General features: G+C 48.4%; 1 protein-coding gene across 3 annotated transcripts; it reads right to left on the reverse strand.

Annotated features, from left to right (window-relative positions):
* Positions 1–1,551: 1,551 nt before the first annotated feature.
* On the reverse strand, positions 1,552–23,315 carry PARP16 (poly(ADP-ribose) polymerase family member 16). 3 transcript variants are annotated; one of them, XM_080808461.1, is made up of 7 exons: positions 23,256–23,315; positions 22,453–22,759; positions 11,447–11,527; positions 8,953–9,159; positions 6,140–6,311; positions 4,363–4,504; positions 1,552–3,005 (listed from the first exon to the last, which is right to left on the reverse strand). In XM_080808461.1, exons 2-7 carry the CDS (start codon positions 22,624–22,626, stop codon positions 2,870–2,872), a joined length of 912 nt encoding a protein of 303 aa, XP_080664587.1. In that variant the 5' UTR covers positions 22,627–22,759; positions 23,256–23,315; the 3' UTR covers positions 1,552–2,869. The 3 variants fall into 3 exon arrangements, with proteins under 3 accessions (XP_080664587.1, XP_080664586.1, XP_080664588.1); XM_080808460.1 differs by having other exon boundaries at positions 11,390–11,527; positions 23,256–23,293; XM_080808462.1 differs by lacking the exon at positions 23,256–23,315 and having other exon boundaries at positions 22,453–23,112.
* Between the last annotated feature and the right edge of the window lie 311 nt (positions 23,316–23,626).

Here is a 23,626-nt window from a genome sequence, read left to right on the forward strand (position 1 = left end):
TGCGTTGACTCTGGGGAAGGCAGAAGAAGGGCAGAAACCTCAGAAAAAAAGAAAGGCTAGGTTTTTTGGTTTTTAAAGATTTTATTTATTTATTTGATAGACAGAGATCACAAGTAGGCAGAGAGGCAGGCAGGGGGGGGGGGAAGCAGGCTCCCTGCTGAGAAGAGAGCCTGATGTGGGGCTGGATCCCAGGACCCTGGATCCCAGGACCCTGACCTGAGCTGAAGGCAGAGGCTTTAACCCACTGAGCCACCCAGGCACCCCGAAAGGCTAGTTTTTAAAGAAATATTGCTTGCGAATTGCTGGAAATGGTGAACATTTCATGTCTATGCCATCAGACTTTGTCCACATCCCCTGTGCTGAACTCTACTGAAACTGTTCCCACCAAATTCACCAGTGATCTCCAACTGGGTAAATCCAAAGGATACCTCTCAGGTATAATCTTGACCATTCCGAAGCATTCGACAGAGCGCATCAAGACTTCCCTTTTGGTTTCCAGGACACTCTGCTGTCTTGGTTTCCTCCCATTTCCCTGGAGGTTGCTGCTAGGTCTCCTTTGCATTCTCATTCCCTCTACTGGGCCATTAAAAACTATTAATAGCCCCTGAAACTCACCAGCTATTTGCTCTTTGCTGTGCCCTACTGTGTCAGTCGTTAATCCTCAAAACCACGCTAAATCTAAATCTGCAACCACCAGCCAGAGGGGTCTTCCTGGAAAGCAAACCTGATCCTATCATTTCCTTGCTTAAAACCTAGTGGCTCTCCCTCAGTTCTGACGGTCTTGCATAACCTGGCCCCTGCATACCTCTCCAGCCCCACTGCTCACCACTGTATGGCCCTCCTGCTTTTAACTTCTCCAGTGAGAACTCTGGGTCTTTACATGTGCTGTTCCCACTGCCTGAAACACTCTTTCTCCCCTTCTTAGCCTAACACCCATGGCTCTGTCGGGTTTCAGTTGGACATCACCTTTGCCAGGAGCCCCTGGGGGCCGTCGAGGATACTGGTTATGACAGTCACACTGGAACCTGCCCAGCGCAGCTCCCAGCTCTGTACCACTTCCTATGACCACGTAGCCATGGGCAAGCTAGGAAACTCTGGGACTTCAATTTTTCATCTGGTGTCAGGATTAAATAAATCAGTACCCATAGGTGCTCTGCAGTGCCACACATGCCATCTCCATATTTCCTGACCCCAGATGAAGGTGAGGCTCCTGGCCAAGTATTTCCCAAAACTCCTTTGTAATATCATATAATCCAACCTCACTCCTGGGAATGCCTGCCCATACCCCACCTGGCCAGACCTCGGCTCCAGGAGGGCGGGGCATTTTGACCTTGATCCTACTCCTATTTCTAGTGCCTGGCACACAGCAGATGCTCATATTTGTTCAATCAGTGACCAGAAATCAAACACCTACTAGATAACCTGGGGATACACGCTGTCCAACAAACTGCTACCTTGAACAGGGAAGGGAGGAGAGGATAATATTTTTAGCATCAAGGCCTACAGGGCAGGCTCTCACTGAGGCTAAAAGCAGTCACAAAGACAGCTCAGTAATTAGGAAAATACCTTTATTATTTTTGAAATGTTGCCATACTCAATGTAAAAACCAAGATAGTGGCTTTTTCACAACTTCACAGATTATTGAAAGCTGACTTTCCACCATCTTTATAGAAATCTACCCCCCAAATCAGATGGGGCTCCATAATGGCTGTAACAGGGCAGGAAGGAAGGGCAGAGAATCAGCAAAGACAACTGAAGCTCCCGTGGGCAGCCAGAGGCTTCCTCGGCACTTTTAAAGCCCAGACAGAGTCCCAAAGACCTGCAACCCCTCTAAGGAAGGCTCAGTCCATGCACCTTTGCGGCAGACTGAGGCAGGCCTCTGTCCTGAAGGCCGGCAGCCCACAGAAGGCCTGCGACGTGGCACTTGTGGCTGGGAGGCCACAGTCAAGGCAGCTTCGTGAGAACGAGAAGAGGGGGCAGGCCTGTGGCTCTCTAAAACATGGCCAGGAAAGAGACTACAGGCACTGGCCAAAGAGTGCTCTAGGTTTAGAAATCTCCCTTTTACTCAGCTCCTGAAGATGAATTTGTCAAATAGCTATTAAAAAAAAAAAGAAAAGAAAAGAAAAGAAAAACAAAAAAACACAAACATGTGTTTCCATTTCAGCTGTAATCAGCAGTTGGTAATTTTTAGAAAAAGATGACATGAGTTGCTCATTGTCAAGTTTGTCTTTTTTATCAAGTCTCTGGCTCCTTCCTTTCTCTTCCATGGTTGGGGCAGGGTGGTGACAACTGTAGCAGGAGGCTGTTTGTGGATTTGAGAAAACTGCGAAAATGTTTTGCACTCACGTACAAAGGCTGATGGAATTCAGAAACGATCCCACCGATTTTTATGAGAAACATGACTGTTCCTCTTGGGTGTCTCAAGTCAAAACAAGGCAACCGCCTAGTGATTTATAGTCCCCACTACACATATTCCGCCTTCCAGAAGGCATTAGAGAAAGGGCCAACGTCTGCCAGGAGCAATTGTAAACATACCACTGACAGCTTGGACACTTTGTTTTTAAATGCAGCAGGATTTTTTCCTTTGGCCCTGGCGGAAAAGCCAACTCCCTAGGATTGTTTAGGAAGGAACAGACAGGAGGACTCCCCTGAAACCTCAGAGTGAGGAGACTCGTGGTCCCCACTGACTGGAGTGTGGCCAGGAGCATTGTCAAAGGCAATCAATACATTTATGGCATATGAAAATTGTCCTGTGGTCCCCAGCTGGCCCCCAGACTCCACCCAGTTGGACATGGGGCAAGGGAGGTACAGAACAGATTATATCGTAAGGCACGTGGTTGAGGTGGCCCCCACACCAGGCCCCAAGGGATTATCTCTTTGCACGATTCCAAAAGTGATGGAAAGCTGAGGAATTGATGGCACTCACAATAAGCAGCAGCAGCAGATACAGGGATATCATGACCATAAACCAATGGCTGGAAAACCAGGACAGCTGGCTGGAAGCCCTGCATAAGGGTGGGGTGGGGGGGGATGTTGGCAAGAAGAGAAAAACATTTTTTTTAAAGTGTATGCAACAACTTCTGGCTCAAAGAAGATGAAATGATGAATTTCATCCTCTGGGTAAGCCATGAAATGAAGCTTCGTGCATGCTCCTTTGCTCAAAAAATCTGGGGCTATTTGCCCTGGCACAGACACATCTTTCACCAGAACATTTTCTAAATGTGCAAAGACAGCTATGCAATGAGCTCATCCTGATCATCTCTCTTATGGCTCCTCTTGTACCTTTTATGACCTGTCTTTTCTTCAGTGAGGCTTTGGGATCTAGAAGGTTCTTGCTCAGGGTGTCTGCCCAGATGGCAGCAGGTGGCAGGTTACTAAGCAAAAGTCTCTTCACAGTGACACATGTACAGATATCAGTCAGAGCTGGGGGAGCCCTCTTTGGCCCACCAGGAGATGATCTAAAGCGTCCGAGTGTACACTAAGAGACACTCCAGGGAGAAGTGGGAGAGGAATGGAATTTTCAAGTAGAAAAAGCCAGATGGTTTGAAACCAAAGGATAATGTTCCTCAGACTCAGTAACCCTATCCAAATTTCCCCAAATGTGGGGGACAGCCGGGGGAGGGGAGGATTTTACTGGTTTATGAAGTCTTGAAGCGCGGAAACCAATGGAGTGGGGCGTATTAAAGGTGACCTCCTTTCCTATCTTACCTGCTTCTCTACTGCTTGTCCCCATCAGAAGCTCTGCCACAGACCCCAACAAGGCAACAGGATCTTAAAGCAACCCTTGACCCTAGAGACCCTCGCACATCCACCAACTACCACATTGCTAAGATGGGATGAGGCATCGGCCATGGCTATGAGGGGCTGAAAGGTCTCATCTGCTGTTGAATTCAACTCCCATTTTAGAGATAAAGAGGAAGCAGCTCAGGTGCAGAGAGCAGCAGGTGGTGGGTCCACACCACTGCAGGGAGTGACCGAGCAGGGCACACACATTCCCAGCTGCCGTCCAGGCACCACCCAGCCTCTCAGCTTCACCTCAGTCAGTGGGTGCCAGACCACAATCAGGAGTCCGGGTGGTGAGGGGGCCTCGTGCTCTGGGGCAGCCAATTTGGTTTCATTTAGTCCCTCATGTCATTTGTGTTTACAAGTCTCTATCTTCTTCATTAGGAACATACAGTTCCTCTTAGGGCCAGGACCCCATCTCCTCAGACCCGTCTTCCTCATCCCTCATGTTTTATATACTTCACACACTGCTTAAGTCTAAGGCCGGGGAGCAAGGGACGCTAGCAGCAGAGAACCGGCCACTCTGAATGCAGCTTTGCGGTGCTGCCCTGGGCCTCTCACGGGGACTGCCCGCCTTACCTGCTAGGCTGCCTCTGTGAGTACACCAGCAGGTACTTCACTCGCAGGAGCTGGTTATTTGTGACCACAAAGTACTTTGGGGGGACGTCTCCCCCTTCGCTGTGTTTGATTCTTGCTCTCCTGCGATCTATCTCCTTGGAATCTGAACAAGGAGAATGAAGCACAGCTTTACTGGGGGACATTCAGGAATAAGAGAAGCAAATCATGAATAGAAACAGGTCAAGCCTCCTGGTCATGAGGGTGGAGAAGCCCCAGCAGGCTGAGGAAGGGTCTGGGTACATAGAGGAGCACCAAAAAACCAGGAGAATCTGACAAACCAGATAAGAGGGGAAAACAAAAACAAAAACAAAAACAAACAAAACAAAACCCAGGAAAATAATAAGGGATACAAGGGCAAAAACACTGAGTTGGGAAAGCAGAGGGAAGAAGCGGACTGATGGCTATCACAAAAAAATGATCTGGGCTTAGGTACAGGACTTGACCTAAAATGAGTCCCTTAGCAGGCATTTTAAATTAACCATCCAGATTTTCGAGCTTCTTAGAACTCTTATGTTCCATCCTTTGTACCAAGACTTGTTTAAAAAACAAAACAAAAACCCCAAACTTTTTAATAACATGATGAAGCTTGATAAAAACAAACAAACAAAGTTATGTGACAGCAGACACTGCAAGATTTTGTTCTGTTGTTTAAGGTCAGAGTTTGCAAACTTCCTAAGAATTACAAATGCAGATATTCATGCTGCCTGCTTTGGAAGGGTGGCGTCAGACCTGGGCCCATTCCTCAGGATTCCAGTTGTTTTACATTAGAGGCCAGGAACAGACAGTTTTCTCAGTGGAACCAACCAGTCAGTTCTGGAGACTAGAGTAAGAGTTCTGGGACTCTTTTGCCACTAAGGGCAAAACAGCAGAGCACACAAGGTGGAGACTCGAAGGAATGGATCAGAGTGGACTGAGGTGGCTAGCTAATCATCTGCTCCCCAGACAGCCCAGGATTTACTCCCCACAGGTTCGGTTGCCTCTCACGTCCTCTGGGCACCTACCCGGGCACACACCAAAGTAGCCTGGAGGGACGGGTCTGGACACATGTCTTTAGCTTCAGTTGACCAAATACCAACTGAATGCCAAGTACGTTCCAGGTTCTCTGCAGATACCAGGTGCCCAACAGTGACTGAAACCCAGTTTCTGCCTTCAAGGAGCCCACATTCTGGCCTCACACCTTTGCTGTTATCTACTTTTTAAATTATTTATTTATTTGCGAGAGAGAGAGAGAGAGAGAGAGAGAGAGAGCGAGCGCGCGAGAGCGAGCACGCGCGCGCACAGAGTGGGAGGGAGAAGCAGACTCCCCACCAAGTGGAGAGCCTGATGTGGGGCTCGATCCCAGGACCCCGAGATCATGACCCAAGCCGAAGGCAGACACTTAACCGACTGAACCACCCAGGTGCCCCTTACCTATTGAAGCTCCCCTCTACCCCAGAGCTTTCCCTGAGCGCTTGGACATACTATGATTGCACCTTCCTCTCAGCTGCCCCTGTGGACCTCATCAGCCCCCTCCCCTGGTACGCTCTGCCCACCACCTTGTAGTAAGTGTATCTTTTTTTTATCACGTGTCCCCAAGGAGACTGCTCACTCTGTGAACTCAAGCTCCTGTCCCACGTTGCTTTGCACCCAGCCCATTCCTTGGCAGGCAATGGGTGTTCCACTCAACAGATGGGGCAACGGTAAGAGCCTGTACATTTAATAGGCCTGCAGCCCGGGCCCAAGCCAAGTGCTCACTCACCCTTCTTCTTCATTTGGCACTTGACATCTGGATGATCAATGACTTCACACACAGCCACGCAGCTGAGGATGGGGCCAAGGAGGCTGTGCTGCCATCCCAGGCCGTGGGGGCTATAAATGAGGGCCAGGCTCAAGTCACTGGTGAGGTAGGTCCCTTCCCCAAACAAGGACGTCTGGAATGGCAGAGGTTAACAAAGAAACAGGGATGACTGAATGTAAAGTTGGCACAGCAAGATGATATAGGTCTTTCTTCAATAAAACTGTAAACAACAAATTCTTAAGCCTTTTTCCCTCGGGAAAAGGTATATAATGTCAGCTCATTCTAAGACATCATCTCAGAGTTGTAGTTAAACACATTTCCATCTGATGACAGTTTAACTTGATTGTGGGTGTGCCCACCTAGCCTGGCAAATTAGTGGTCAAGTTTGAATGAGAAAAACATAGGTATAAGAGTCCCAACAGACCTGAGTTTGAATCCTGACTGTACCTCCAACAAACTGGCAAGTTATAGAAACTCTCTGGGTCTCAGTTTCTACATCTACAAAATGTTGATAAGTATATCTCCTTCACAACATCATAGAGGAGGATTCAATGAGTTAATGTACATAACACTGAGCAGGACCCGGCACATGAAAGGAGAGGGCATGTGTGTCGTAATATATTAGTCATTCCTGTTACACGAATGCATTTAGCATGGTCACACTGACAGCCGCCAGAAGCCAAGTCATGCACTTATGCACAGGGAGGAGGATCACACTTGAGGGTAGAAGGGACCTAAGTTGTCATGTGGAAAAGAAATGAATCTCAGACCAGAAACTGTTACCAAATAAGGCAGGCCTGTATTCGGGGCAGGGTAAGTATTACTCTTCGTGTTGGTGTCAACCAAGAAAACGTCCAAAATCTAGGAGGCAGGTCCCTAGTGGTAGGGGCTAACTTGATGTCCTCCATGAGGAAGCATGTCAGGTAAGAGAGAATGAGCCCAGGTGATATACCCATAGGCCGAGGCTACAGAAGGCGTAGCAAACTCATCTTTTGCCCACAAGTAGACCACAGCAAAGGGTCAATAGTCAACCATGATGGCCAGCAGAACAGTACCAGTCATTGCACTCAGTCATCCTGACTCAGAATCCTTCTCACTTCAGGTAGCTGCTACCAATGGATGGACTTTGAAGTTGAAATTCAATTGCTATCTTCGGGCTGCAGTGTCTGCATCTGTTGAGTGAACTCAAACTGCTTACTGAACATCCTAAGCTTGGGAACTGAGAGATGTCTTTTTCAGGGGCCCCAGGCTTCCACAATTCTAAGCTGGTTCAGTGAAGCTTAGGGGGAATGAAACTTGAGCCTTTGCTTTACCTTTGGGAAGCCCCTTGCCAACTTAGGCACTGTCCCTATGTCTCAGAAGCTGACACAGACCTTCTCCAAGGCCACTGGATGTCATCTGCTCTGACTCCACACCCACTCTCAGCTCTGGCTGCAATATGTACACAGACGAAACCCCCCTCAACTCAAGAACCTCAAGCAAGACTGCTCTGAGCAGAGAAACAAGAGTAGGAAAGATCGGGTATCTGTACTGTGAAAATAATCTCACAGCTTCAACGGGCAAGTGAGGTCCCTCCAGCAAGCCCCTCACTGGAAACCCAGACAGAAGTGGCCAATGGAGCATCCGCTTTACCAATGGACTCTGACGAGATGCCTCTACGCAGCGACTCCCCAGACAGTGAAGTGAAGGTTTGCTGTACAAGCCTGTAATCTGCAGGCAGCTTCTCCAGGCCGGCTCTGCCGTGAAGCAGAGGCCCCCTGGATTCCAGTAGCCTGGCCATAAAAATAAGCTGAGAGCCAGTATAAACAAGCCCGTCATCCTACGCAAAACCCAACTGCACTAATCAGCTACAGCAGTGCTGGAAAAGTCTCTCTAGCCCCGGGGCTGCATCAGCCACAGCTGAGCCCATGGCTCACAGAACCAGACCCTCTGATGAGGCAGAAGGCCGAAGCCCTCCAATTACCCCAGATTCCCTCTCCATCAGCCTATGAAAGCAGCCCTTGCTTTCTTGGAGTCTAGTATGGGAAGAGCCTTTTGCATATATGAACTGTTTGAATCCTCTCAGCACACCAGAAGGTGGGTAATGACATCCTATTTTACAGATGGGGACGCAGAGGCTCAGAGAGGTTAATGAAATCTGCCCAAGACACAGAGCTGCTAAAGTGGTCTTTTCTGGCTCCTAGGAGGCTCTCCTCCTAGGCAAGTGCTTCTCAAATTTTTACATGCCTACGAGTCACCTGGTGAGCTTGTTAAAGTGATCCCGTATCAGGTGATCTTGGGTGTGGCTGAGATTCCACAAGTCCAACAAGTTCTCAGGTGATGTGGATACGGCTGGGCCAGGGACCATGCTGAGTCACAAAGATTGCCTATACCCTGGAATCACCAGACTTTTAAAGCATATTGGTGTCTGGGCCCCATACCCAGAAATCCTGATTAAATTGGTTTGGGATGCAGCCAAGCACTGGGATTTTTAAAAGCTCCCCAAATGATTCCAAATGGGCAGCCAAGGTTGGGCACCATCTTCAAATCAATACTTTTCAAACTGTCATCAGTATAGGAATCACCCAGATAGCTTATTAAAAATCAGATTCTAATTCAGAAGGTCTAGGGTGGGCTCAAGATTCTGCATCTTCACAGGCTCCCAGGTGCTGGTGTTACTACTGGTCTGCAGACTATACTAGGAGGGGCAAGGCCTTAGTGAACCCCTCCCCCCCACCCTCTACCAGCAAATTCCCCAGGGTTCTGACCCCCACATCAGGAGGCTTAGGCCCCACCTTGTTCAGGTGGCAATGCAGCCCATTGTGGATGATGGAATGGAAGTTTTCGAGGCGGCTCCCATGGAAGGCGTAGATTAGGTCCCGTTCTCCTTTGGTCTCATAAAATTTGGCGTTCGCTGGGTTGGAGTATTCGATTTCAAACAGGAAGTCCGGCACGGGGACAGGCGTGTGAGGGGCACCAGTCAGCTTTTGGATCTTTTCGAACTTGAAAACACGTAGGAAGTGGCAGTTTTATTTGGGAACCTGGTAAGATGTGCTGCCAAAATGGCGTCCTAAAGCTTTGGGCTTACCTCCTATGGGCTCTGCTCATGAGAACAACTAGTTGCATGAGAATACAGACAACAGTTTATAAATAAGCTCAGAGCTTACAGCTCAAGACTGCTTCCCTCTAATACCGTTTTTCCCTACACCAAGCTGCAAAGCATGAACTCTTTCTTCTACCTAAAGACTACCTCTAATTTTCATAACACCATCACATCCATTTCCTGCATTCCATCTTTACAATAATCTCAGGAGGTAGAAAGGTGGGATCAAGTGCAAGAATGGCCAAAAATGTTTCCTCCCATCCTTGTCCATTTGCCCCTCTGTAACTGACTTTGCAGGTGGGAACTCCAGAACTCCACCAAGAGGTGGCATCTACTTCTCTGCCCCTTGAATCTGGGCTTGGCCATGTGACTTGCTCTGACCCTGGCCAATATATAGCAAGTAGAAACTTGAAAAGGGCCTGCTGCTGTGAACCCTTCACTGCCATGGGGACAAGCCCTGCTAGCCTTCAGTAGGATGAGGGCCTCACAGAGGAGGCCCCCACCACAGCAGCCATTCCAGCTCAAGACCCAGACCTGTGAGGCTACCCTAGATCACCCAGCCCCATCCAGAAGAACAACCCAACTAACCCACTGAATCCTGAGAAACAATCAATGTTGTTTTAAGCCACTAGGTTTTGGGAATGGTTCGTTATGCAACAAAACCAAATTGATATGGAAGAGTAAGCTCTTCCTGATGGGCAGTGATCCTTCTCAGGGCAGGGACCACATCATTTGGGTAATTTCTAAACAGTAAGTCATAGACCAAAACCAGTCTGTGGCAAAGTTTTCTCTGGGCTGTGATTAAATGAGGAAACTAAGGACAAAGTAACAAATATGTTTATATTGCTGTCAGGTTGCCATGATCCTGTCTTTGTCATTTTTTTGAGGCCATCCTCCTTTTTTGTACTAAAATATCTTTTTATAAAGTGATGATACATGGCAGTCTAATGTCCTTACTTGAGCTATAAAATAAAAATAAAAAGCTAATAATCCTCACTCCACTCCACATTTTAACGAAATTTAACTGACCCATAATTAAAAGTCAAGGAACCACTGTCTTATCTACTTTACCTCCAGCACCCAACATCTAGTAGATGCTTGAAGAGGAATAAATAAAGGAATGAATAAATCTCAACTTAGCAAATGACAGAAGTGAAACGGGGAGATCTTCTCTGAGTCAGGAACTCAGCCCAGACTTGATTATGGATCTCCTGACTCCCACTCCAGGGCTCTCTGTTACTGACCCTTTACCAACACAGGTGGACACCCCTAGACACCAGAATCCAAAACACCCAATTCTCTGCCACTTGAGGAGAGTTTTTGTCTTTGGCAGGAGCTTGTAAAAATTAAATGCTCTTAAATTGAAACTGATGAAGTAAAGAACAACACAGATAAACCCCTACTTCTGTTCTGAGGCAAGAGCACAAGGCCAGGGGGTCTGCCGTCCCATGCTCCGGTCCTTGTCCTCCCAGCCTGTCTCTGGGAGATCCTGGCCAGGCAAGGGAAACCAGATTACGGAATGTCTAGTCTGTGCCACAAACTATACTGGGGGTGCCATACATTCTACCATAGCTCCCCTCTGAGGTAACTATTGATATTCTCAATGTACAAATGGGGAAAAGGAGACTGAATGTTAGATGGAAGTGGGATTTGGCCCCAGTGCCTGAAGTGTTCCATGAACCAGGTTCTGCCTTTGTGTTTTCTGACAACTGGATGAGGCCAGTGTTTCTTAAGGTGTGGTCAAGGGTCCACCCTTGTGATACCCAACATTTCCTGAGCCCTTAGCATGTACCCTAAGGCATTCTTCTAGCTGGGAATATTCATGCCATTCTCACAGCCAGTTCCCTGATGGAAGTATACTATTGCTAGCCCCATTTTATAGATGAGGAGACGGAGATACTGAGATGTACCCAATGGCCTGCTCCAGGTTCACTGTAACGGGGAGAACACTGCTTCGCACTGCCAGTGTGCAAGTTCCTGAGCCCACTCCAGACACAGAATCAGCATCTCTCAGGGCAAGGTCCAGGAAGCTGCATTTTCAGCAAGCTTCCCAGGCCTTTCTGGTGCAGGAGGAGGTCCCAGAGCCCGTCAGCCCTAGGGATCTGCTGTCCTATAGACCAAAGTCTCACCTCTGACTTCCCTGCACTGTGGATTGTCAGGACCTTTGAGGATAAAATCCAGCTCACCAGATCCCTGGCCCGTACGTCTTTGTCTCCAGAAGACTGGAGAAGTTCTTTCAGGTTGGGTAACTTGCTGGCATCTGCAAGCTGAAGTGAGGAGAAAACCTCCATTAACAAGGATCCGGAACAAAATGATAACAGGGTGCCCTCTCGTGGTGAAGTAGGCAAACTGCACTTCTTTCGTGTTTCAAGGAATTTCCTAAGAGGGAAAGAAAGGTACAGCTCTGGGATCCCCCCCTTCCAAATACCAAACTCCAAAAGCTCTGAACACTGAAACATAGTCTCGTAACCCATTTGGTACAAAACCTGACCTGAGCTGCTTTGAGGTTAGTTTAATCTTTACTTATCCCACTTCCTGTTGCTGTTGATGTGATACATTTGGCTGCAGGAATATTAATGTCTGATTATGGGATACTGCCACCTCCCAGGAGGTGTTACCAAATACACGGTATATCCAAGTGTGGGTAGAGGGTGAACAAAGCCTTTTCCCTTCAGCATGAGTTAACTCCCTGTTAACACGTCTCTTGGAGTGTGGCAACTACATACAAGCAGGCAGCACTGCTTTGGAAAAAATGACCCAGAATGGTAAACTGTACCTGGACTGGAAGAATCTGAGTGGGGAATCCATGGCTTTGGGCTTCCCTGAGTGTGAGTGTGGTGACTTCTTTGAGGACCCCAGCAGCTATGTCTGTGGTGTTCTCACAAAAGAGGCCAGCCTCTGGGGCACATGGGGCTTCATTGAGGCACCCACCCACTCATCTCCTCACTCATCTCCTCACTCCCCATTGCTTCCACCTTGGGTTGCTGAGAAGATGAAAGAAGGTCCCAGGTCTATCTCTACACGTCCATTTCTTTTCCTTTCCATTTTTCTAGAAAGTTGGCTATTGCTGACCTTGGGGGTTTTATTTCCTAACTTGGCAAATGAAAATCAGAAACATTTCGGGGCTACTTTATTCCTATCTCTATTTCCAAAGAGTTGATCACTAGCCTTGAACTTCTTTTATTTATTTATTTATTTATTTGACAGACAGGGATCACAAGTAGGCAGAGAAGCAGGCAGAGAGAGAGGAGGAAGCAGGCTCCCTGCTGAGCAGAGAGCCCAATGCGGGGCTGGATCCCAGGACCCTGGAATCATGACCTGAGCCGAAGGCAGAGGCTTTAATCCACTGAGCCACCCAGGTGCCCCTAGCCTTGAATTTCTAATAGAACCCTCTCTACATGCCTTGTGGAGCGTCAGTGAGGATCCAGTTAAAAAACACAGATGACGGCGCCTGGGTGGCTCAGTCGGAGGATATTAAGTACTCCAATGTTAGTGGGACTGTCATGATGGTCGTCATCATGAGCTGTAGGAGGTTTCATGTGCCTGGGGCATGGAGGAAGGGTCGCCAAGAGGAGTGAGAAGGTAACAACAGTCTGTGAATAACCTTGACCCACCTTGGGGACTCTTGGCTTTGTTCTATAGACTGTAGGGAGCCACTGAGTATACTCTCCAGTGGCCGTCCCCACTGCCTGCTGCCTGCACAGAGAACACCCCCCAGCAGCCTGTGGCCTCTGTCCTTCTTTTCTTCTCCTGGTCCATTCTTGTTATCCCAGAGACAGAGCTGAGTATTCTCTCCCACAATGACTGTCCTCATCACTCCTATTCTCTAATCCCACCTGTGAGCCACAAACCCTTGCCAATAGTCCAGACCTGGGTACAGGGAGCCTGCAAAAGGCCAGTCAGGTAAGCCAGGCCCCTTTTAGGGGTTCAGCCTAAGAAACTGGGAGAGAACCCTCCTCGCTCCGGGCGGGACCTAGGCCCCCCTGAGACCTCCTTGGAGCCAGCCTTCTTCCAGAGCTCCGGCCCTCTCACTGCTACCTGCCCAGACAGGGCCCCTATGTGTCCTGCCAGGCTGCCTGCTTTATCCCCACTCTCTAACCCCTCAACTGACCTCCCTTAAGTCTCATTTCACTTTCACGCTACTCTGAAAAATAAATCTGCTCCAACAAGTTAACAGAATTCTTCCTCCTGAGTAAAACCTGTCTGCACTTGAGCAGGGCCTTTTGGGAACCAGGCATACAAGCAGGGTTGCCAGATAAACTACAGTCTCACCAGTTAAATTTGAATTTCAGATAAACAACAAAATTCATTCTTTCAGTATAAGTATAACCCATACAATATTTGGGGGCATACTTGCACTTTCAAAATTATCTGTTGCTTATCTGAAATTCAAATTTAACTAGGTGGCTTATACATAGTTCGCCAAAGCTAACAACACTTCCTTTAACAAGGCCCTTGGACATCTGGTCTGACCTGGCCTCTCTTCCTAACAGCGCCTCTTACCACAAACTTCCCACCCGCTACCCCCATGCTATTCCTCACCTGCCCTGTGTCTTTCCTTTATTATGCTTCTGCAGCTGCCCAGCATAACATTTCATGGGGTCTTCAAGGCCAGCCTAAAGTCACCTCCCTGCCCTTGACCACCCAGGATCTCTGTGTTCCCCCATCCTCTAGACAAAATCCCATGTTGGTACTTGACTCTCTGGAGTCACCTCAAATCTGGTTGGGACAAGCACTTCCTGAGGGCCAACCACATCTCATGTCTCCTGGAGACCCAGCAACTGGCCTAGAACTTGGCATGAGGTTCAGAACAAGACAGTAACAGCTACTATTTATTCAGGCCTTACCATATACCAGGCGCCAGGCTAAATGCTAGGCATGCATCATCATTTTAGCCTCCACACAGCCTGTGTTAAAGGGGGAGGGAACAGGTCTGGAGAAGTTCAGCTCTTTCCCAGGGTCACACTGCTATTCAGTGGTAGGGGAGAGACATGAAGCCAGGCGGCCTGACTTCAGAGTCCATTCTCTGGGATCCTCTCCCAACAAATCAATGGAGAAATGTATTTATTTGTTTGTTTTAAAGGTTTAAGTAATCTCTACACCCAACGTGGGGTTTGAACCCACAACCCCAAGATTAAGAGTTGCATGCTCCACAGACTGAGTCAACCAGGCACCATTCAATGGAGAAAAAATTTTTTTTGAAGATTTTATTTATTTATTAGAGGGAGAGGGGGAGAGAGAGAGAGAGAGAGAGAGAGAGAGAGAGAGCATGAGCAGGGAGGAGAGGGAGAAGCAGGCTCCCCGTGAGCTGGGAGGGAGCCCGATGCGGGGCTCGATCCCAGGACCCCGGGATCATGACCTGATCTGAAGGCAGACACTTAACAGACTGAGCCACCCAGGCGCCCCTCAATGGAGAATTTTTTAATGGATTCAGTATTTTAGCCCCAAGGAGCAACTCTGACAAAACTTTAAGAGGGTGCTTGGGAAGCTTATCTGGTATGTTCCTGGAGACACCCCCCACCCCACCACCACCACCAAATACAACAACCAAGACAGCTACTGGCTGAGCCTAAGCCCTGTCAAAGATACAGAGAAAGACATATGTCACCTGTACTATGGAGCAGGGTCAGGAATCAGAAAACCCTCCATGCGGATAAGAATTAGACAAATCGCAGCTCAAGACAGTGGAAGGCATTTCTCAAAAAATTGACTGAGGAGAAGAGTTCAGGAGGAAGGAAGGCATTTCTGGGGGTTCGGGGAGAAGGTGGAGGGAAGGGTTTGTGGAGTGGGTAGGACACAGTGGTGGGGAGGATTCTGAGAGGCAGAGCAGATGGCACTCCCAGTGGGACAGGCAAAAGGTGGTCCCAAGCTCAAATGCCTTCGGAGCCAAAGAGTCATGAAAATTAGCATGGGAGGTGTCTAGGAGAGAGTGGTGAGGACTGTGTTGAACTGGACATCCCTGGCCCAACCAAGGGCCCAGCCACCAACCCCCAGCTGGTTTCTGCCCAAGGGTGCCGGGTTCTAGCTGGGCTACGGAGGCTCAGATGTCTTTCTTTTCAAAAGAAATCAGCAAGCTGCTGCCTTTTTTTTGTTTTTGTTTTTAATTTCCCAATTTCTAGAAGGCAAAGGGAACAAATAGAGCCTGTTATCCCACAGACCCCACTTTCACAGCCTCTGCTCTGAGAAATAAAGAAGTATTCAGTTGGAGAAGGGGTCAAGGAGCCTAGGCAGGGCCTGACCGGTGACCAGCACTGGTCTCTCAGGAAAGAGGTGGTTTGGGTGCCTGAGAGATCAAGGGTAAGGAACCAGGAGGGGACACACAGAGGAAAGAGAAGACCAATAACCAAGCAACTCCTGTGCTTGCTTTGAGTCAGGAAGTGACAGCACAGCCCAGTGGATGGTCTGCGAACACCAAGATCACAATCTCCTGATGAGGAGGCCCAGGAATCTGTGTTTACAGATGTTCCCACAGGCGATTCTTAACACCAGGAAAAGGTGGGGAGACTCAGGTTTAGATATTAATTAATGTTGTTCTAAAAGGGCAGGCAGCAGGAAAGAAAGAACTCCTTGGGGAGGGCGGGATCCTTACCTAGAAAGATACCAGAGACTGTAATTACTAGATGTGGCGGAAGATGCTAGAAGGGAATGAACCAAGAGGTACAGCCAAGGTCACCAGCCTCAGGAGCCAAACCGATAAAGTGACACCTGGAAGAGCAGAGTGGGTGGGATAGGGGGAGCCACTGGGCTGCTGGGATGAAACCGGGAAAAGCAGCCACTGCTGTTATATGCAGGTATACCTTGCTTTGCACAAAAATCCAGATTCATGAAAACAGACGGAGGGTCAGAGTCTACTTTATAAGAGAACTCTTCACACAAGCAGTCATTGTGGGGTCCCTCTAAAGGAATGGTTCTCTGGCTGCAGGCCGCCATTATCTAGGACTGGAAGGTGGTGTAATGCCCGCAGGGAGACTGATTAGCTGAGGGTGACAGAGATGATAAGAGAACCCCTATCACTGAGTTGTTAAGATTAAATGAGTTCTATGTAGAAACAGTTCAAAAGAGTGCCAGGCAGGGAGTTCAGTGCTATTAGTATTATATAAACATTAGGTACTGTATTATTATTAATCAAATGCCTCCTCTCTCCTGCTCACCAATTCAATAAGGAAAAGCCTGCATTTCTGAGATGGTTGGAAAGGAAGGAGGTGGTCTGTACTGGAAGGATGATCCCACCCCTGGGTTCTCCATATTGTTATTCCACAGGCTGAGACACCTTTCTAGCCACACATCCACCAACGGTCACACCACATAACCTACGTCTGATCCAAATCTTTTTATATCTGTATACCTTTCTATATCTGTATATTCTATATTCTGAGGGAAGGGAACTAAATAGGTAATCTGAGACAGAATTTTACCTTGAGATATCACATATGTACCTAAATGGAAACTTACGGGCTGGATTGAATCCAATCATCATCATTTCCTCACTACCCAGCAGATGGGTGTTCATGAAAATGATCGATTAATAGGGAAATCTTAAAACTACATATTCTCAGACAACCCTTTGGGTCCCCTCCCTCTTTGGCAGCTTTGTGCTATCACTTTGCTATTGCTCAATAAACCTTGCTTTGCTGCTAAAAAACAAAACAAAACAAAAACAAAAACAAAAAAATTACATATTCAGGGGCGCCTGGGTGGCTCAGTGGGTTAAGCCTCTGTCTTCGGCTCTGGTCATGATCTCAGGGTCCTGGGATTGAGCCCCACATTGGGCTCTCTGCTCAGCAAGGAGCCTGCTTCCCTTCCCCTCTCTCTCTGCCTGCCTCTCTGCCTACTTGTGATCTCTCTCTCTCCCTCTCTCTCTGTCAAATAAATAAATAAATAAATAAAATCTTTTAAAAACCAACCAACCAAACAAACATATATATTCTCTGCAAATAAACACAATATCCCAATGCCCAGGCTCCACCTCAGAGATGAAATCAGAACCTCCAGGGATAGGGCCCAGACATCAGTATTTTTCAAAGCTTTCCAGGGGATTCTAATGCCAGCCAAAGTTGACAGTTTTATAGAGTGACCTCCCCCAGTAAATGTCAATATTCAATTTATAATCTGAAAATAAGCATTAAAAGCCTCACTTAGAGAGGTTGCTTACCCTTTTTTTTTTTTTTAAAGATTTTATTTATTTGACAGAGATCACAAGTAGGCAGAGAGGCAGGCAGAGAGAGGGGGAAGCAGGCTCCCTGCTAAGCAGAGAGCCCGATGCGGGGCCCGATCCCAGGACCCTGAGATCATGACCTGAGCCGAAGGCAGAGGCTCCAACCCACTGAGCCACCCAGGCACCCGGTTGCTTACCCTTTGAGCCAGCAATTTCACCCTTTGGAATTTATCTCAAGAAAATAACTAGAGATGTAAACAATGATTACTCTACAAGGTCATTTGTCATAGCAGCATTTAAAAGAGCAAAATTTTTTAAATTGTGAAGGCTCGCAAGGAAGGACTCCTAACTGCTGGGGGTAGGGGCTGAGAATAAGATGAGGTTCCAGCTATGTCCTAAAGGATTAAGAAAAGTTTGTCTGGACAAAGAGGGAGGTGGTGCGGAGAGGACAGGCATTCCCTAGAGTCAGCACAGAGAGAAGCTTATTCATAGTTTAACCCAGACATTGGGGACACAGCTTGGCTAGACAGCACAAGCCATAGACCAGAACCAGAAGAGTCGATTAGTGCAGTTTGGCCCCCAAAATAGTAGAAAGGAATGGGGTAGGCTAGATACAGTGCTTCTCAGACTTTACAATGCACACAAATGCCCAAGAATCTTACTAAAATGCAGGTATTGATTGGGTAGGTCTGGGGTGGAAGGGCCAACATTCTGCATTTCTAACTAGCTCCCAGGTGATGCTGATGTGGCTGGTCCTCAACCAGACTTTGGGTGGTAAAGGGCTGGAATTAATACAAAGGAGCCATTCCCCCCAACCTCCTACCCCTTGAAAGGGTCTTCAGGCTAACGGTGAACGGAGGCATGATGTTTTCCACTGGAAAAACAAAACAAAAAACATAACAGCTGTGATGCCAGTGACAAGATTCTGTGTAAAGTGACTCAGGGAATATGAACTGTGCCCAGGATAACTCAACCTTAAGTTCAGGGGTCAATTGTCAGGGCTACAGGACATCCCGAGAATCTTAGAGGGTCTCTTACCTGATAAGAGCTTAGCCAACCCTCTTCCCAAGGGAACAGGGTTAGAAACCCTCAGTCAGAGGCAATCAGCACATACCTAATTTGATTGCTCAAACATGTGATAAGCAAGTCTCAGGACAGGCCCTGGGAGTACAAAGAACTCCCAGTGCAAAACTGAAGAGCTGACTCAGAATGGAAATGTCCTCCAAACAAGGCACTGGAGAGATGATTTGGGACTGCAGGGACTGTGACAAAATAAGGCCAGAGCCATGTCTAAAGCCAAGAGCTTGGTTCAGTAGGGGATGTTCTCAGGAAGGCCACAGTCAATAAAGTAATTCAGCCAGAGCTCTAAGTTTTGGAAACAACACGTGTTATAGGTGTGTAATAACAGTGGAGAGAAAATTATTTAAAAGTGGCTGAAAATGGGCGCCTGAGTGGCTCAGTTGGTTAAGCAACTGCCTTCGGCTCAGGTCATGATCCTGGAGTCCCGGGATCGAGTCCCATATCAGGCTCCCAGCTCCATGGGGAGTCTGTTTCTCCCACTGACCTCTCTCCTCTCATGCTCTCTCTCTCTCATTCTCTCTCTCTCTCTCTCTCAAATAAATAGATAAAATCTTTTAAAAAATAAAATTAAATTTAAAATTTTTAAAAAAAGAAATTAAAAAAAAAGTGGCTGAAAATGATACACTGTTTCACATTATTTCCAAGAGCTCTTAGCTAACAATGAGAGACTTTTTAACAGCTCTATACCTTCCTTCTTCAGGTAACCACAAAATAATCCAGAAGGCCAAGTCCGGACCTGATTCCATTTTCTCTAAAAGCTAACTTTTGAGGGGGCACCTGGCTGGTTCAGTCAGTACAGCACGGGACTCCTGATCTCAGGGTCATGAGTTCAACCCCCATATTGGGGGTACAGTTTACTTAAAAATAATAAAAAGCTAAGCTTTGAGTCAGATACAGGTCCAGATACCAAGTTCTCTGCATCTTTTCTATAATTCATGTAACATGTGGCAAAATGAAACCTAAAATATATTTATTTAAGAATGTGTGCAGGCCCCCAGAAGTCATGGTGCAAGGCCCTGCCTGGTGAGTGGCCTTCTCCAGGGAACCTGCTTGTTAAAACCATGCCTACACACAGCCAAGAAGCTGTTGAGCCTGGGCTAGCTTCCCTCACAATGGTGCCCAATAAGGAATACGGCACCAGAACAGGATGGGAAGAACCCGTCCACGTTTCTCCAGTGGCACCTGGGAGCAAGGGTGCCCTGGCTAGAACTGGCACAAAGAGCCCCATGCCTAAACAGTCTGTCCCTACAAATGAGAGGCTGGCTATTTGGGGTTACCTTAATCGCCAATGCTCTCCTAAGAGGTTATAGATATGACGGGAAGGAAGAAAGTGCCTTCAACTGAGAGCACTGATACCTATGGGGAATGTGGAATAGGGTGAGCTCTGCCGGGGGCACTTTTACTTTATCCATATCATTTGTATATTTTATAACAAAAATATATTCAACCATTGCTTGCATAATTAAAATAAATTTTTATTATTTTAAAAATAAAACCCACTGGGTGGCTCAGTGGGTTAAAGCCTCTGCCTTCGGCTCAGGTCATGGCCCCAGGGTCCTGGGATTGAGCCCCGCATTGGGGTCTCCGCTCAGTGGGGAGCCTACCTCCCCCTCTCTGCCTGCCTCTCTGCCTGCTTGTGATCTCTCTCTCTGTCAAATAAATAAAATCTTTAAAAAATAATAAAAATAAAAATAAATTTTTAAAAAGCACGAGCACATCAAAATAATTCCAAAGCTCCCTTTGCTTTTATCCCGTATTTGTCAGACAAACCTCATTCTGTTTGCCAAGAAGACCTTCCAGCAGGAAAAGAATATAATGAACATTCTAGTCCATTTGGATGTTTCTTGGTCAGAATTAATAAGGTGCATTGCGGGGCACCATCTCTGTTGAGTTTGGTTCCTCTGACCCTAATCTCTCCTCCTCTGTCTACTCCTCCTGAACAGATTCCCTCTCTCACCCTGCCTCCTCAGGGGTCTTTCAGAAATGCATCCTGGGGGCACCTGGGTGGCTCAGTCAGTTAAGCGTCTGCTTTCAACTCAGATCATGATCTTGGGGTCCTGGAATAGAGCCCAACATCGGGCTCTCTGCTCAGAAGAGAATCTGCTTCTCCCTCTCTCTCTGCCCACCCCCACTTGTGCGCTCACTCTCAAATAAATAAAATCTTAAAACAAAACAAAACAACACATCCTGGATCTCACCAACGCCCTCCTCTGCCCAAGGGTAAAATCAACACATCTTTGGCAAAACATGCCCAGCTCTGTGTGCTCTGGTCAACCTCATCTCTTCCTGTTCCCCTTGGTAGCCACACTAAAGTATAGACTTGTCCTTCTCAATGAGCTCCTGGCTTTCTGCCCATCCTGCTACTCCTCCTGGAATACCTCTTCCCTGCTCTCTGCTCCTCAAAAATCCTCCATGTCCCTAGGGACTCAGCATGGCATCAGCCACAGCCCCTACTTAGTGCTCCCTGACCCTAGTCCACTGCCAAGGACTGGGATTCCAGCTCCAGACTTCTATGTTGTATATACAGACTTACTCCATAATACAGCTGAACACACTATTAATCTCTCCTTGGGTCTTTAATTCTGTACCCTTAGCACCTGGCCCACAGCAGACACTCCATAAATATCTCCTGACAAAACCGAAGGACATTTTATCCCCAAGGCTCTGATATCACAAACTCACAAAACTGAATATCTGAATTTTCAGAACAAACCATGAGGGAAGTCAGTTGGCTTATCTTTCTCCAACCCCCACTCCCTGTACCCTGAAATCCTATGCACTGTGGTCAAGGCCTGAGGTGCCCTCAACACATCCCTGGCCTGGGCTGTAATGGACCAGATAAGGGCCAGGAGGCTGGGCCTTTGTCCCTAGACCTCTTGAGAGTGATAGCAAAGAGGGAATCCAAACCTGACCACCTCATCAGAGAAAATTCTAAACATCTGTTGATTCAAAATATCTGCCTTAATCTGTTAACATGGTTCATAACATTCATTGATTTTTTTAATGTTTAACTAATTTTGATACCTGGAATAAATCCACCCTGTTCATGGGGAATTATTCTTTTTATACATTGCCAGAGTCAGGATGCTAGTTTTTTTGAGGATTTCTACATTTATACTCAAGAGTGACACTGGCCTATAATTTTTTTTTTCTTGTGTTATCCTTATCAGATTTAGATCAAGCTTACATTAGCCTCTTTTTCAATACTCTGAAAGAATTTTACACAAAATGAAATTGGAAGCACTTATTCTCTCAGTGTTTGGTAGAATTCGCCAAGGAAACCAGGTAGGTCAGGAGTTTTCTTTGAGGGAAAATCTTTGACTACTCACTCAATGCCTTTAATGATTATAGGCTATTTTGATTTTCTACTTCTTATAGAATTGATTTTTGTAAACTATATTTTTCTAAGTAATTCCAAACATTTGAATTACAAAGACAACTGGTATCTGGAATGCCGACCCTGAGGTGAACTCTGTAAGAAATTAAGTGCCTTGTGAGAGAAGTAACAGCTGACATGCAGACGGTATGTTACAATTCATAAAAGTACTGCCCACATATTACCTCATTTGAAGATCAAGGTATGGGTGGCTTTGGTGATTTTTAGTGTCTGATTACTTGCAAAGAGATGAATAACTTCTTACTTAGTAGAAGCATCTGATTCAGGTCAACCCCCCTACTGCTGGCCATGCTAGGAAATTTTGTGGAGGCTTATGCGACTATTGAATTCTGACTTCACTCCTGGGAGTTACTTGTCATTAACATGAAGGAGCAACCACAGAGGGCCTTGGAATTGTCGATATTAGGGTATGGGTGTTGTGAGTTCACGGAAACCTTCCTTAAGTCCCGGCTGGGAATGTTAAGTCTGGGGGCTGGCGTGTTCACTAATACGGGTCCACAGGCCACGTGGCCTGGGACGCAGAGGACAGAGCGGGAAGGGGTGGAGAGAAGCACACTCACCAGGGCCTCAAAGTCCTTGCAATCGTGGTGGGCATAGGACGCGGGAAAGGGCCGCAGCACCGAGTCGCGCTTGTAGCTCTGCAGCGCCGAGGCGAAGAGGCTGCACCGGAGGTCGGCGGCCAGCACGTCGCGGCCCGCCGCCTCCCTGACCGCCGCCCAGCCTGCCGGCTGCATCCCGGGTGGAGGCGCGTTGCCGGGGGAGACGCGCGGGTCAGGGGCTAGGGCCGAGCCTGCGGTCAGCGCGGAGCCGGGCCCAGGGACAATGGGCCAAGGACACCAAGGTTCCCAGGCCCGGGGTGGAGCTAGGCTGAGGGATGAGATGACAGGGGTAAGAACGTGTGTCGAGTGTCTTCGGCTAGGGGCCGGGCCGGGACGCTCGCTGTCTGGGTAGACCAGCCGGTGGAGGAAAAGGACCCGGCCGGGACCTCGGCTCTGCGTGGGAGGTTGGGCCTGGGAATAATGGGGCCGGGGGAGGGGGTGTCCCAGGCCCCAGGGAGGGGCTATGACATGGGAAGAGACGACAACGGCGGGAACGTGCTGACACGTGTCCTCTACAGGAGCCTGGGGCAGGGGTGGGGCGGGCACCCTCAGGGGGAAGCAGGGGAAGAGCCCCCTCTCCGCGCCGGGAGAAGCTGCTGCGCCGCCTGTGCCTTCCTGTTCCGCCTCCCGCCCTGCACCGCCGAAGCCCCGGCGCTCGCCCGGCTGCCCCTGGCGCCGCCTGCGTTCCGCAAGCAGTGCACGTCAGCCCGCGGTGCCCTGCCCGCGGGAGGAACTCCCGCGCCCGACTGCGCTCCCCGGCCTACCTCCCCTCGCGGCCGCGCTCCGCACGCTGCTCCGCCCTCCTCCCAGCCCAACCGAGGGCCCGCCCCTTCCCGCGCCCGCGCCCGCGCCCGCCCCCGCCCGGGTGATGGGTGTGTCCGCCCTGCCAGACCTGAGGGGACAGATACGCGAGGTGTGGGGCTCCGGTGGAGTCGCCCACGCCGCTGCACGCCGTCGTCGCAGAAGCCAGGGAAGGAACTACCCAGGCGCCCTTTGACCCACCCTTGGATTTGCCTTTGTCCCGGCTCCGCGGGCCGAGCCTGCGGGAATTGCTGAGCTGCGGCCTCCCTCCTGCACGTTTCCCTCCAAAACGGACTGCGCAGAGGGAACCATTGAACACCCAGGGAAACTGCAT

This window comes from Martes martes (genome assembly GCF_963455335.1).
Source record: "Martes martes genome assembly, chromosome: 7".
Taxonomy (NCBI): Eukaryota; Metazoa; Chordata; class Mammalia; order Carnivora; family Mustelidae; genus Martes; species Martes martes.

What these genes read in the sequence shown, in the direction of transcription:
- PARP16 (XM_080808460.1), bottom strand. Translation starts at nt 22,626, where the DNA reads ATGCAGCCGGCAGGCTGGGCGGCGGTCAGGGAGGCGGCGGGCCGCGAC. An exon ending in TGCATTGCCACCTGAACAAG is followed by an intron (nt 6,312 to 8,952) that starts GTGGGGCCTAAG and finishes CTGCCATTCCAG; the next exon opens with ACGTCCTTGTTTGGGGAAGG. An exon ending in GTGCCAAATGAAGAAGAAGG is followed by an intron (nt 4,505 to 6,139) that starts GTGAGTGAGCAC and finishes CTCCTTGTTCAG; the next exon opens with ATTCCAAGGAGATAGATCGC.